Consider the following 16,351-nt stretch of genomic DNA (forward strand, 5'->3'; position numbering starts at 1 on the left):
TACTCATTCTTTGACTTTTTAATTGGTTTCAGGTGATTACCTAGTGTTATTTTTTTTCTTTAAAACGCTGAGCCTGGCTAGCTCTTTATTACCTAGTCATCCATAAATCCCTTCAGCCCATGGTACTGCACTTCTGCCATGAGCCAGTTTGTGTTCTGGGCACTGGCAGCTCAGCAGTGGAGAAAGCATTGCTCATGGAGTGTACATTTCCTAATCCAGTGAGTGCTTAAGGAGTAAAAATGAAGCTGAATATAGCACTAGGACTATAAATCATACTTAGAAAGCAGTATATTATATAATATACTGCATTTCAAAGAAGGAGTCTTCATGATACTCCTGGGCTTGTAAAAGGTTGTTTCTGTTGGTGGTGGGGTTTCTTACCCCTTAACACAAAATGCATTGAAGTTTATTGCTCTTCTTCATCCAGTTGTGCACTTTATTTGAGATTCTTTGACAATGTTAAGAAAAGTAGCGTAAATGAGATGGCAGCCTTTGTCCTGTGTATAGTTTCTGTTGTGTTTTTTTCTCCTATCTTCACCCTGTTTAAGATATATGTTATATTTTAAAAGTACACTCAAGTGTCATGGGAAGATTTTACGTAAATAATTTTCATAGCATCCACTTTGTGAGTTCCTTCTAATAGCACTAATTATCAGGTATTGAAAGTTACAAACTCTTTGAGGGAAAATACCCCCAAGGGAAATCTGCGTGTGATATGGGACTGGGGCTTTAGGTACTCTCATCTCTCTCCCTCAGAATCAGCAAGCCGCTTACAGACGATTCTGAATGAGATTCAGCCACGAGATACTAATGATTATTTCAATCAAGCCAAAATATTGAAAGAATGTGATAGCTTTGATTTGGAGGACTTGAATGCCAGTATGCCAAGTATTGATGCTTCCACAGAAATCAAAGGTAGCATATATAAAGTTTATATTGTTATCAGTATTTAAATGACAAGTACAGTGTAAAAAATGCCCTTTTTTTCTGTAGTGAATCAGGGGCTGCATATTTGTGCAGGACATTTCTAGGAAATAAAGTCTTTTTTGAGCTTATAAATAATTTATTTTAGGGAATGAGTTTATGACTTTTACCAGAAGATGGTATGGCCCAGTGCAGTATATAAGATGCTACAACAAAAAGCCTTTGAGGGGAGAGTGTATAGCTCAGTGGTAGAATGTGTGCCTAGCATGTGCAAGATCCTGGGTTCAATCCCCAGTACCTCCATCAAAAATAAATAAATAAACCTAATTATCTCCCTCCTCAAAAAAAAAAAAAAAAAAAAAAACAACCCAAAAAACACACATTAAAAAAAAGAAAAGCCTTTGAGTGCTGAAACTTGTCTTGCCAGCCAGGTGATGCAGGAGCAGTGATGCACAGTGAACTTGGGTCTGGGCAGCAGTCTGCTTCTCCCAGCAGTATGGTTCTGTGCTGTGTGGGCCCTCTTAGCCAGGCAGGCAGCTTTTTAAAGGAAGCAAACTTTATGATTCAGTGAAATGTGAGCTGCTCTGTTGTACCAAGCCTCCAGAATTTGAATTCTTCCTGCTTATTTGCTCACTAGTTATTTTATAATTTTCTATAATGCTGTGAAAAATCATCAGAAGCAGTGATAGCTTATTGATTTATAACAAATTCAACAGTCTCCACTAGATGGGGATATTGTCTTGTAAAAATTTCTCTGTGATTTTTTTTTTTAATTACACAAAATAATGTAAATGTATGCTTGTTACAATAGTTTCAAACAATACAGAGATAAATATGAATTAAAAACAAATTAATTTTGTTTTATTTTCTTATTTCCTCCCCAATCCCATGGCTTCCCTTTTTAGTGTACATTGTTTTGGACTTATTTTATGTATTTAAGTGTATGCACATTTATCCTTTGAGTGTAGTGGGCTCTTAAAAGACTAAGATTGTTTTATTAACTTGCCTTTTAAATTTAAGAGTTTGTTTTGGATTTTTTTTTTTTAATGTCAGTGCTAAAATATTCCTAAAGCTAGAAAAACAGAGTAAGAATTATTATAGCTTATTGACCATGGAATTTAAATATATTTTGAAAGAGAAGTTGTATTTTCCTTTGATTCTGAAGGTCCTATTCTACTCCTTTACTCATAAAGAGCCACCCTCACCAAAGCAAATAATGAAATATATTTATTATAATCATATTGTATGGATAACGGAAAGGCAGAGAGAGTTTGTTTCATTAGTTTACTAAGGTTAGACTTTAGTTTTAGAATAATATTGTATTTTATTTTGAAATTTACTTTACAAAGTATATTAAAAAAATACTTAGCGTGATTCCTACTCATAGCACATGCTCAACAAATGTTACTGATTTTCTCCTGAATAAATATAGCACATGACAGATTGGTTTGTTCAAGCAGATTATTCTTGGGGAAATTATGAATAAGCTTGTTCTAAGAAACCTGGGTTATGAGTAATCAAGTGCCTAGTGTTGCAATAGATTTTTTTTTTTTTAAGGTAAAGAAGGAAAAACATGTGATGTAACTGCTCAGATGGTGCTGGTATGTTGTTGGAGAAGCATGAAGGAAGTCGCTTTGCTCTTAGGCTCACTGTGCCAGCTTCTGCCCATGCAGCCTGTGCCAGGACCTTCTGATGGATTATTGACAGTGGAGCAGGTAGGGTAGATGTTTACTCTGCCTGGTATAATTTCTGGTCAAAGCAAAAATCACAAACTTTTATTTATAACCCAACTTAAAAATTTTTTTTAGAAAAACATTTTTCTTGAATGAAATCTTATACAGATGTCAGCTAAAGAAAGTTCATTAAATTGTAGAAATTAGACCTTGCAATACATTTCAAAAGTGTGGTATTTTTAGAACTATTTTAATTTTTCTAAGTTACATAAATAATGTTAGAATTTTACCTTACTTTTAACTGCAGTGTTGTTGTTTCAACTTTTATTTCTCCATTTAACATGCACAAATTTAAAATGCAAAAATAAATGAAACTGTCTACTTAGTAAAACTCCACAAGCCTCTTAAAATTTGCAAAAAAAAAGTAGTATATTGGTTGATAATGGATCTCATGTTTCCATCTACATTGATGATAAAGTCGTAGTTACTTTGGTTTTTTTTGGCTGACTTTTATTTTAAGACCACAAAGCTAGTTCACCATCTGGGACTGTTCAAGTGACTTGAGTGCAGTGTTTACAAGAAATTAGCTTACCACAAGCATTTCATTTGGAAATATTTTAGATTTATTAGATTTCTGTTTTTAATTGATCCCGCCTTCCTTTCCATATGGTTTCAACAAATCTATTTTCCCACCATTTTCCAGGAAAGATATATGACATGTACTTTCATTTTTAACCTTTTTCAAATAAAGGTAATTTCTCCCATAGGGTGTTACAGCATTTAAGAACAAAACAAATATTGTAGTTTGGTAATGCTGATTATTTCTGTAACAACCACGTGACTAGTTCCATGGAAATAATGCGAATATTTTTATTCTCACACTCTCTGTGGCTGATGTGCTTGCATCTGGTTAACAGCTGGGTTTGTGATGTTGCAAGCCTCTGAGATGGAGAACAGCAAAGGGGAACAGGCCGCTGCTGGCATCATTATGTTCCTTATTCTCTTCCAAATCAAATAGGCGGTAGTGTCCTAGAGTTCCTTGCAGTCATTGCTGGTGACTGGCTAGAGTGCCAATGCCAACATCTTTGCTGAGGAATCCAGCTATGATTAATGATGACTTCACTGATGTTCACCTTCTTACTAAGAAGTAAACATGTGCTGGAGCCCCTTGACTTCTCAACTTTTCAAGGACAAATTAAAACATCTAGTTTCGGGGGTTTGTTGGCTAATTTAAAAAAAAAAAAAAAACCAAGGGAAACATGTTTTGCTTTTACTGTAACTGAGAAAGACCTGAAAGCTTCCTGTGAAAATCATTCTGCCCTGACACCTTTTATACAATACTCAGATCTTACGAAGTTATGTGGGATGTCCATGTGAAAACTGGGAATGTTTTTTAAAACTGGAAATTAATATAAAATAAAAGAGATGTTTGTAAAAACAACAACAATAACAAAGAGAGGCTCCTATAAACCAAAAAACTCATCTAATGACTGTTTTCTTAAATAAGAAATAGAGTCCTTTCTGTAAGATACCTGTTTGCATTCTAATGCGGTCCAGTCATTTCTCCATGTCGCCATGCACATGGTGAGAAGAAATTAGTGACTGAATGAGTGACCAAGAGTGTATGTGATAGCACTGTTCTGACATTGAAACCCTGCGCTCTGTGGAAAACTTTAGTCTTGATCATGCTGAATTTTACTGGAAAAAAAAAAAAAAGCCTCAGTTTAGGAGCATTTAGTCAATGAAAATCTAAATTCATCAAGAAATTAGTATTATTCGTATTACTAGAGGATTCCTACTTTTAAACATAAAATTTTGCTCCATGAAATTTCTTTAAAAATACCCCCATATACTTAGTACTTTTAAGAATTAAAAAGAGAAGGATAGAGAAGAATGTAATTTACACTGGAGTGGCTGGGCCATGCCTAAGGTCTGCCTTCCTTCCAAGGGCATAGTGGCCCTGGCATTGCTAGATCTTCTGTGCCCTTAGTGGCAAAGCTACCAATTTGAGAGTCAACACTGTAGGTGAATGTGACAACAGAAGACCAGCAGAGACAGAGGCAGTGAACTGACTTGCAGGCAGTGCTCCCTGTTGTGGAGGAGAATTTGGACCTTGGATTTCTTACTCCCAGGAGTCATAACTGTGATCTGTTTTTCCCTTGATGAAGGAAGCTGTTCTATACAGTTTGAAATTTGAGGTCTTGAATGTAGACAGCAGGGAGGATTTCTTTTGGAACTCAGTTCCTTTAAGCCCATCCCGAGTTTATAACAGGCCAGCAGGTAGTGAGACTACGATTTAGGGGGTTTTGCTGCTGTCCAAGGAGCAGAGCTGGTGCTTGTTTATGATTCTGAGTATTCAGTGCTATGTTCACAAGCTCTTAGAGCTGGAAGGACCACAGAGGTGATATTATCCAGCTCCTCCGCACAAGGGGAAACTGCAGCCCTTGGATGTTACCTGGTTTGCCCAAGATCACAAAGCTGGTTTGTGGCCGCTCTCGGACAGGAACCCAATTCTTCTGCCTCCCAGCCTGTGTTCTGACACAACACAGTGCTGCCTTTGTTCTGAACTGCTCATTTAATTTTTCTTGAACTTCTTAAAATTTAATTTTCCCTGCTTCCCATAGCCAACCAGCTTTTTGCAAGCAATAGTACAGTAAGGCAACTTGCTACTGAACTTTTTAGCAAATGATCCATTTTCCCTAGATGACTCCTTGTGAAGCAGTGTGTCCTCCACGACTTCACCAAGAGGAAAATGTGTTCATTCAGAGGCACGTCTGACTTTTCCTCCTGCACTGTAATCACATAATGAAAGGCTCTTTCATGGTGTCCCTGTACAAGAGGCAGAGATAAAACCAGCTTTGAGGGATGTAAGTCGAGAACCTTAAAGGGAGAGCAGTGCGTGCAACCTTATCTCACAGCTTCCTGACTGCCGTGTGTCTGGGTTTCAAGCTGGATGTTTTGCTGATGTAGAGCTTTTGCTTGATACATTGTTGGTCCTCCTTCCATGGGATATCGGATACCCAGTACCTACTGATTTTTCTGAACAACTTCCTTTACCTGGACTATCAGTTCATATGTTTATATATTTTCCCTAATATTCCTAAAAAGAAGCTTTTGGATAGATTTTTTTTCAGATCTGCTTTCCCCTTCCTAGTAATTATTGCCACAGAAATCACGTGAATAAAAATAATTACCAACAATTAGAAATCAGCAATTTTTTTTAAACTCCTACTTTAGATTCTGTTCTAATTTTCATGATGTATGTGGCTAACTGGGTTTACACATTCCCTCAGTACCTTTTGTTACTGTTTTAGATTTTTGTTAATGGACTGTAAATGGGATGTAAGATTATTAGCATGCATAAGTCTTAAAAGAGATTGTCTTTTGTATTTACCAAAGTTTATTTTTTAGAAATTGTGAATAAGTATTCATTGAATTGTGCTGAATGCAGGTTAGCATTTTAAGCTGTAAAATGAACTTGAGCATATAATCACATCATTTTGTCAGCTGTTTGTTGACTGCTTTACTACAAGGGTGTTCTGGGAACATTAAGAAATACAACATGTGGTTCTCTGACCTCAAAGGGTTTAGAAATATAATAGAGGATACAAGACAGAAATTCATTTTAAAAAGTCAGACTAAAGGGCAGTTGTTAAAATGGCACATGGTTAAGAATTTGCCAGAAAGCAAAGAATAAACATTCTGGTAGGAAGATGTCTGAATACCAGAAAACCATCGCCTTTGTTATCATTATGTAGGAGGACAGTGTTTGGGCTTTGAAGAAATCCCAAGTGTTAGTAAGAAATCACTGTAGTAGAGAATGTCCAGTTTAAAACATTAATTATCTTACTGTAGTGTAAACTTTTATAAACTATTCCATTTAACCAAAATGGAATTAGAATCTCCTGTTGACATTCCCAAGGTTATAAAAAGTGGTTGTGTCTTAAAGTAAAATTTAAGGTTTAGGGATTAAGTCTTACTACTAGGTGACACAAAATAAAAACGAGTCGACAGTTAGCAATAATGATTGCTACTCTCTGCCACGTACTCTGCTAGATGCTTAGATGGATCATCCCATTTATTTCTGAGAATAATCTGTGAAGTACGTTCTAGTTTTATCCCCATTTCACAGATGAAGGAACTCTGTTGCTTTATCAGCCTGTATTCGTAAGGAGCCTGAGTAGAGTTCCTGAACACAGCCCTCTTGGCTTCGAATTCCCGGATTTTAACCACTATGCATGCTCTTTGTAGAAATGTCTGACCTGTATTCCTCAGTCTTTTTGGCCTTTCTAATTTATGGTGAAGGGAATTGGCTTTGATTTTTCTACTGTATTTCTCTTTAGTATATAGATAAAGGATAAATAAAAAATGTATTTACATTGGCCCTTTGTGGATTTTATGCTCTAGATGAGCACTTAGCTCCTCTGTTTAGTCTGCTGGTGAATTATAGATGCCTGGAGACATGGCATGTAGCTGTCCTTCCCTGTGGAAATTTACACCCTGTAAATCCATAAAACATGCTCATTTGCCTATAGACTTAGGTTTTATGAAAAGTTAGAGCAAGGCTATGCTAAACTTAAAGAGACAGTGACCAGAATTTAATTTTAAAAATAGAAATCAGTGCTTTTTTTGGTTCTTTTTTTACCTTAATTCCCTTTCAAAAATTCTGAGGTATATATTACTTATTAAGAAAATATTTTGTGAAGACACCATCCATATTAAAAGAAAAGTTTTTGTGAACTATGAATAGGAATTTAGTGGTATCTAATAGATTGAAAGGCAATTAAGTTGAGTTTTCAGAGGACTTTTTATTTTTTAAGTTAAATTTAAACATTCTTCTTGTTCTACTCTTGTCATAAGTTTCTACAGCATTAAGTATGTTCCTTGTAGTCTGATCATCCAAGAGGAGGGTGTCAGCATGGCCTCTTCCTGGTCCATCTGCTCATGGACTGCATTGCCCCTGCTGTCTCTTCCCCCCCGTTGTGATAGGGTACCTCCCTACCTTGCAGCCCTGTCTTCTGCTGCCTTCTGGTATGATACCTCGAGGCCATTCAGCCAGGTCTACTATCACTCTCGTGTATAGTCTTTTTTCATTCACATAAAAAGACCCAGTAACGTGTCTGACAGGTATCAGGTACTTAATAAGTGTTTGTTTGCTCATTCTAGTATCCTAGCTTCTTCTTATGTTAATTATCCGTTTCCATATTGGTTCACCCAAGTATATCCTTTTTAAGGTCTGGCCATGAAGCTTTTTCTAATAATTTATTTCAAGGCAAAAAGATGTTTCATTTCTTAATGCTGTTAAGCTTCTAATGGGGACCATAGAGCTTACTGGTTTTCTCTGAACTGAAAGCCTTCTAAGGACAGGCACCTTGTTTTGTTCTTCTGGGTCTACCCAGCGCTAAGCTTCTAAGCACTTGGCAGGGTGCTCAAGAAGTACTTACTGTCTGATTAACAGAAATTTTATACCCTCTTCAAAGGAAAAAGTTCATAATAAGCCTGGGTATTAACATGGGTGAGTTTGTTGGGAAATTAAGTGAAAAAGGAAACGAGGAAAAACTCTCTCTCACTTGTGCCCTTAGAACCTCATTCTGTTTTATGAGGCCAAGATTACCTAGGGTTGAAGTCTACCCTTGAGACAAGAGACCACCCACTGGTCATGCTTCTAAGGTCTTTGATTTTATTATATGTTTTTGACTTAAGCCCCTTTGAAGAGTGTTAAGATAAAGGAAGCAACGCAAATCTGATCTTTGCTTAAGAACTAAATTGTGAACTGCTGTAAGTCCACAGAAAAGCACTTTACCAGTAACATTTACGTTTTCCTGAAGTATGTTTTAGTATCTGTAATGTTTAAAAAAAAATAAGGATGTTAGACCCCATCTCTGTGACTTCCTGTTTTTATTCTTTCTAGCTTAAAATACCTTTTTTAGAAATCTTCTTTTATTTCTCTAGTAATAGAAATGATGGTCATAAAAAATTAGTTAAGTGGTGTTCCTTCTTTCTGTTTTGTAGGGTTATTGAGCTTCAGGTCTGTCATGGGTGTTAAAGTCAGATTTAGGGTGTGATAATTCTGTTCAAAATATACTCTGAAATTACATATTGAAGGTAGAATAATAAGGCTTACCCTGACTGACTTTTGACAACTAGTAGTATGTGGCCTATAAAAAGTATGAAAATTTAGGGGTGTCATCAGATCTTCACCTGAAAACTTTCGCTGAAGAACACGACATGTCACTCTTTGGGGATATTGAAGTGTTAGAATTTTAAAACTTCTGTTATTTACTCCATTTTTGATTTTTTTCTTGATCTCATATCTGATTCTTATTTCTTTAAATGTTATCACTCATCTTGGTATAATTGTATATACTTTGAGTTTAGAGTATGTCTTTACCTTTTCTGTATTTGGAAACCTAGACAGAGCTTACACAGAACTGAACTGGTTTATAAGTTACAGGCTTCTTCTGAGCTTTTAGATTTAATAACTCCTTTTAACACACAGTCTGTGAGGCAAGTGCTATTATTATTCCCAGTTTATAGACGAAGAAACTGAGACAGTTCCCTGTGGTCACATATTTAACTGCTCTTTCTACTGTTTATCATCTCTAATGTGTGCTGAATATTAGTCACTGTGCTGAAGTGGAAACTTTCTAGATAAGCATATCTGAGCTATCTTGGGTTAGCTTGCTTTTTCATCATTCTGTGATCCCTGGGGAGACCTGGATCAAGAGATCAAGAGAGAGCCAGTTGTAGCTTTGGTCCTGAGTTTTATACAAAATCTGAATTTTCTAAAGCTTATCAGCCACCAGATTTTAATGGTATAAAAATACATTCATCCCAACCAATTTAACAGGTAATGCTGTACAAAACCTCATCAACAGCTAATTGTTAGTCATGTCTTCTTTAAGATACACTGTCATATTTTTTATTTGTTTAAACTCGCATGGAGAAAGGCAGCATATAAGAGAGCGTTTGGGTAGCGTTCTGGAAAGTTCCATGGTTCTGACTCAGAGTGGAAGCCTGTCCATTTTCAGGAGGCCCTTTGCACTAAATCTTGCATGGCCAATAACATTTGTGTATCGCTAAAAGGTAATTATCAGAAGTATTGTTTAATGGGTTGGAGCTTCAGTTTGGGAAAGTGAAAAAATTCTGTAGATGGATGATGGTCACACAACAGAGTGAATATATTGAATGCCACTCAACTGTATACCTAAAAATGGTTAAAATGATAAATTTTATGTTATGTGTATTTCAACTACAACAGAAAAAAAATTTTTGAAGAGAAAAAAAAGGTAATGATTTCACCTAGGCCTAGGTGTGTGAGGGTTGTCACCGTGTGTGATTTGCTGTTGGTGCTGGATGGTACAAGGTAACAGAGTGATCACAGTGAGGTTCGTGAGGCTGGTGTAGGGAGGGCAGTTCAAGGGTGGCAGTTAACCATGGCCAACTCTGGAGCCAGATTGCCTGGGTTTATGTACTGGCTCTACCACTTACTTGCTGTGTGATCTTGAATAAGTTACTTGGCCTTTCTGGGTCTCATTCCCCCTCCCCCCCATTTAAAAAAGATAATAATAACACTTATTTCATGCAACTATTGGGATTAATTGTGATATTATAAAAATGCTTAAAATACTGCCTGTCACATAGTAGGTGCTAAATGGATGGGCATCTAGACCTGAGTTCTAAATGATGTTACTGACATAAATATATCTGTCAATGTCAGCATAAATCGAATATTTATTTTTGATTTTGTTTTGAAGGTAAAAGAAATAGGAGCTTACTTTAAACAACACCTTCTACAGTCCAGGCACAGAGGAGCATTTGAACTGGCTTATACTGGCTTTGTGAAACTTACTGAAATACTTAACAGGTAAAAGAAAGCAAATATCCTTTTGTGTACATTTTAAAAAGACTAAATGTACAAACCATGTGCTCCAAGTAGAATTCAGTTGTGTCTTTTGATGTTTAAAAGAATATGACTTAGTTGGCTTCAGAACTCTTGGAAAAAATTGTTTTCTTAGGTTTCATTGTATGATTTACTGCAGATGATGGAGCAAAATGTCCAAACTGGGTCTCTCTCTCATTGAAAGGTGATTTGACACAAACTCAAAAGATTTTGCTAAAAATAGCTTTCAGTTACCATTTATTTTCACTGAATGAAATGACTGTTTTGTCTGTTTGAAAATTATTTGACACGTGGACTAAAATAAGCCCTCTAGTTTTTTGGATTTGTGTATATTACAGACAGAGAAACACTTAAGGATTTTGTGTTTTTCTTTGTAATTTTATCTCATAAAAAAAATTGAAAGAACAGTAAATAGACCAGAAAGTATAAAAGACTTTTCCCCCTTACTTGGAAAAATACTTAGGTAGAGTTCATATATTTACACAAATGTATTTTTTTTGACATTATAGGTGCCGATAATTTCATTCATTCACATAATAGATTTCCTCCAAAGAGCTTGTGAGGAAACCTTAAATTACTTAATGACTAAGTGTTCATGGCAAGTGTTCTCTAAATAAAAGGTAGTATTTTCCAGGAAAACATTTCCATTGCCTGGAAACTTTTTGAAATGAAGCAGAGTTCTGCCAGCTTTGTAGCCTCAGCAAACATTTTATTTTGGGCTGTTAAGACATCTACTCCTTGAATATTTTTAAAACATTTTTTTCACACTCCTGGTAAAAACATTTATAAAACATTTTGGCAGTTATGGCCTGCACAGAATATCTTTAAATGGTACATAAAAAAATGTCCCTGACATTAAACTGCTGATCTTGAAAATATTTTGCTATCTTTTCAACTCTTTCTTTCCAGTGTAGACATGACTTAAGAATATTTTTTTTCTCACAACACAACACACTTCACTCCCTTCAAATCAATTAGCAGATATGTATATTGAACACTAGCTGTGTGCTTAGTACTTAGTGCTTGGTTTGGAGGATACAATACTTCTTTATGAGACAGGGTTCCTGTTCTCAAAGAGCTTATGGTTTAGTTGGGGAAATAAGCAGGGATGAAGTTCAAAATATTTAACAAATGGTATGTCATGGGCACTCATCGGTCACAACAGACACTGGCTATAAGCACCCAACATCTTGGCCTGTATGGATGTGTGTTAGCTGAATATAACTGTCAAAATTTGGGTAAAATTTACAAATTCTGTAGGAATAGCAGAGAGAGAAAGCCACAAGGGTAGGCTGGTAGGGCTTAACGGAGGAGGTGGAATTTGGACTAGAGCGTGAGTAAGGTTTCAGTTGGTAGGAGGAGAAAGGAGGAGACTTTGTGAACAAATATTCAGAGGCTAGAGTCAGCATGGCATATTGTTAGGTGAGGAAATAAGCCAGTCTGAGTGGAGTGATGGTGGTGATGGCGGTAGAGTTAGTAGGCAATGCCAAGTAACTGTATAGATGGAGGGCAAATTATGGATACCTGGAAAGTAGATTTGTTGTAGTAGGGACAGAGAGAGCCATTGAAGATTTCTGATCTGAAATAGATCACAGGAGGCATGTGGAAGAGAGAAATAGCGATTATGACACAGTCTTAGTTCTGCTTATATCCATTCTATTTACTGGCAATGAGATTGTACAAAAGTTAATCTCCTTAGCCTCTGATTTCTTCATCTATAAAATAAGATAAAGACTATTTGCCCTAATTGCCAAGTCTCTCTGGCTTTTGTTATGTGGATCAAGTAAAATAGATATTTACAAAGACCCTTTTGCATTATAAAACTTAATGGAAATATAAAACTTAATAGAAATGTAAAACATTATGAGATTGACATTGGTTATGGTGTTGGTGCATTAAAGTAGCTTTTCAGTTGGAAGTATTAGGTTAGATAGATTGTAATGACAGACTGAAGTGAGGGGAGCCTAGCATCAGTTACAACAATCAGAGCTGAGGTGCTGAGAACTTCCTCTGTGACCGTGGCTCTGGGAATGGAGGGAGGGAAGTGGCGTCTCAGTTAACATTCAGCCCCACAGAGTAAAAACTCTATGTGTGATATTTTGAATGCTTAGAAAGGAAGCTGTGGATTATTTCATGATTTTATGTGTCGAGAATTAAGACAGTGCATAGCTGGGTGATTCTTCTCCTTGGTGTATTTACTGAATTCAGCTAGTGGTGTTCAGCTGGTAGATGAACTGATTAGGGGGTTCATGACAACTTTACTCAAATTTGTGACACCTTCATGGGATGGCTAGAAGACAGGGCCTAGTTGGGACTACACGTGGCCTCTCAGCATAGCAGTCTTAGGGTAGTTGAAATTCTTACATGGCAGCTGGCATCCTCCAGAGAGAGTATTCCAAGAGAACAGGCAGAAGCTGTGTGGTCTTTTCTGACCTAGCCTTGGAAGTCTCATAGCATTGCTTCAGTTACATTCTTTTGGTTCTAAGTGAGCCTTAAGGCCAATTGGATTCAAGATGAGAGGGATTAGACTTTACCATGGTGAAGTGGCAAGATCATGTTGTAGAAATAAGTGTGGGCTGGGAGATACTGCACTGGCCATCTTTGAAGAATGTAATCTACCACATGAACCAAACTGATAGTGTCACCAGGGAGTCCATGACTGTCCCTGCAGATTAATTTCTGGTGACCAGAAAAATGGGATTGATGATAACAAAGGCATGGAGACTGAAAGAGGTAATTAGTTGGATCAAGATGAATACATTTGTTTTGTATGTGTTGAGTGTGGATGATGGTGGCATATCCTGGCAGAAATATATAAGTCAGAACTTGGAGATAGGGGATTAGTTTGGGTGATATTACAGAAACATAGATGTAGATTTATGAACTGTCTTCATAAACATCATAGTTAGTAGGATTGCAGTCTTTAGGGAAGAGCTTAAAAGGAAAAAAGAAGAGAGGACCGTGGTCAGAGGCTTTTGAACAACTGTACTATGTGGTTGAAAGTACAGTTGAAGGCATTCCAAATAGATTAAGTGGGGAGACTAGGCAAGGCTCAGTGCCTGGTATCTCAGCCACTCTTAATATGCTTTAAAGATCTCCTTATGGCTGTCACTGTTGGCTTTTAACCAGCCTGTTATGAGTTCCCAACTGTTGCTTCCAAACCAAGTGGTTCTTGATCCCTTTGGAGACATTTCAGATCTGCTGAACAGAATGTTTCACAGAGAACATCTTTACAGTGTGTGTGGCTTCCTTTTGTTTGGTTTTTATTTTTAAAAGAAAATGTGTTTCTTTTGGATCATTCTGAAAGCCTTTTATAAGCACTTAAGTTATGAAAAAGTTATTTAGGCAGATAGCATTTTTAAAGTTTGCAGAAAGAAATCTGGGCTTTCATGGAAATCCACTAAAATGGAGGCCAACTGCTGGCCACCTCTTGAACTACAGCTGTGTTAAGGAAGGAAGCACTTAAAGAGATTAATGGATAAATAACCGAAGAGTTAAACATGAGCCACATTTGTTTGAATTGGTTTTTAATAGGATTATTCAAAATGTCTTCACATGTAAACTGACTTCAGTATTAAACAATCATCTAAGAATAAATAAGAATGGCAGACACTGTTCTTTTTTTTCTGAGAATTTTTTGTAAGCCACACTTGAGTATGTGCACGCGTGCACGCACAGGCACAAGCTGTGTTAATTTTCTAGAATCTGATTTTCTTGTATGGTGCTTTCTGTTTAGAGTTTGATGAAATATTCATGCACTCTTTAAAAAACACAATTATCTGCCTGTTCATAATTACCTGCTTAAGCATTTGATTAGAGTGGTTAAATGCATTAAAGTTACAATTCTAAATTCAAGTTTCTGATGAAATTCACATTTGCTTATTTTCTCTCTATGATCTTAGTATTTTAAGTTGTTCTTTCAATGAAAATGAACATAATCCTAAACTAGAGTGCTAAACTGGGGAATCTACCATTCATTAATTCACCCATAAATTAAAAGCTTAACTCTAAGGGGATTAAATTGTTGTCTACAATTCTAAATCTAGAAGGTAGGTTCATGAGCACTTGCTATTGTCTTGCTCTTCAGTTTATGGAATTGCTCTGCTTACTGAAATATAGCTTAACCTACAGATATTTGTTACACTAATTACAATCATTTTCACATTATTGGCCTGAAAAAAATGAACTAATGACATTTAGCTGTTTTTTGTCATAAAATGCTAGTGCTGACTCATGGATGTCAACAATTACGGTGGACAGAAGTAATTTAAATATGTACTTCAACTTTCATCAGTTAATTATAGCTACTACAATTCAAATTCAACAGAAAACGTCTTATGAACAATTGAAATATAATGGTGAAAAAATAATTTCCCTCTACTTTACTGGAAAATGAAAGACCAGATCTCTTAAGAATATGCAACTGAGCAAGAAATAAATCTAGAATGTAATGTATGAGATTTGGGGAAAAAGTCATTCAACTGTAAATAAAAAGTACATAATCTTGTCTGCGCCTTTAATTCCATCTGCTTTGGTAAATGTGTCTAAATATGACACTTTTTATTTCTGAATGTCCTATGAATTTTATTTGAAGTATTAATAGTTAAAGAATAACTAGTGGTCATCCACTCTGGGAAGCCATATTAATACTTATAAAGAGAAAAAAAATCCTTTAACTTTCCCGTTTCTATAGTGGATTATTTAAAGTCTAAATCTTTGTGTCTTTGGTTTGTGACCCCTGAATTTTTATTTTTAAGCCTACTCCATAGTTGAGTCAGATGTTACCTTCTTTCTGGAACTTTGAATACTCATTTTTAAAGTTCTCATAGTAATACTGAGTCATTTAGACTCAATAACAGAGGAATCTTGTTCTTAGTGAGTAAATTCTATCTCAGCTTTGTTGGCAAAGTTCCCAGAGTTTTTAATATTAATTTTTTTCTCCTTGATCTCAGAGAATGGTTATGTTAAATATTAAGAGAACCAACAATTTGGTACATCTTTCTAACCACTTCTTTTAATCCACTGTATCCTACCCTTCTCCCTATGGCCTTCTGATTGGTAATTCAGTTTAGTCTTGGTCATTCTTATTGCATATGCCTGCAGCCGAGGCTTCAGAACAGCCTCCTGATGTTTTAGCTGGCAGTAGACCTCAACAGTGTTTGACAGTGGTGAGGGAGGTTAAGACGGCTTCTGTTGATATGTAGCTTTCTCACTGGATCTCATTTGGGCAAATCATTTTTAAAGCTTAAAATTTCTCCATGCTTCAGGGCTGTGTTCCCTTTTTTAAATGTGTGTGCACATGCACAGAACCTTCCTGCACATCTGTCACTGTTTAGTTTAATTGAAATAATAAACATGAACCTTGAAATAATAAACACAATACTTGACCAAAGAATGAATGGAGTGGAAAATTTAGCTAATGAAATAATAAAGATTTGGAAAAATCTTTAAGGAAAAATAACCATACTGAAAGAGTTTGAGGAAAGGAAGGTAACATTTTCCAAGTAACATAAGTAATATAATCAGAACTCAACAAAAAATAGCTCTGTGTTACCACAGTTAGGTAGATGCACGAAGCCATCGGAAAGCCATTCTGTAGTCAGGGAACCTGATTTAGTGGTACAAAATAGTCTAATGACCAATTAGTTGGGTATACAGCATATGTAATTTGATTTCGGTCTGGGTTTTTATGCTTATCTTAGAATACTTACCCACTACCAGTGAGATAGCTTTGTGGAGAGAAATTGGACTAATCTGTTTATAGAACAATAATTTGCTTCAGTGATCTCCTCAAGACAACACAAAGACCTAAAACACCAGCTATGGCTTGGCCTGTTCATTTCTGTTACTT

The 16,351-nt window shown here is 36.1% G+C and overlaps 1 protein-coding gene across 6 annotated transcripts in view; it reads left to right on the forward strand.

The window, feature by feature from the left end:
- THADA (THADA armadillo repeat containing) overlaps positions 1–16,351 on the forward strand; it is a 286,630-nt gene that overhangs the window by 36,555 nt on the left and 233,724 nt on the right. For 5 of the 6 annotated variants that reach the window (XM_010997148.3, XM_064494536.1, XM_031466926.2 and 2 more), the window contains exons 20-22: positions 757–915; positions 2,482–2,639; positions 10,355–10,464. In XM_010997148.3, coding sequence (XP_010995450.2) covers positions 757–915; positions 2,482–2,639; positions 10,355–10,464 — 427 coding nt within the window. The remainder of the gene's footprint in view (positions 1–756; positions 916–2,481; positions 2,640–10,354; positions 10,465–16,351) is intronic. The other variant, XM_064494535.1, reaches the window with a different exon arrangement.

The sequence above is a fragment of the Camelus dromedarius genome, chromosome 15, assembly GCF_036321535.1.
Source record: "Camelus dromedarius isolate mCamDro1 chromosome 15, mCamDro1.pat, whole genome shotgun sequence".
Taxonomy (NCBI): Eukaryota; Metazoa; Chordata; class Mammalia; order Artiodactyla; family Camelidae; genus Camelus; species Camelus dromedarius.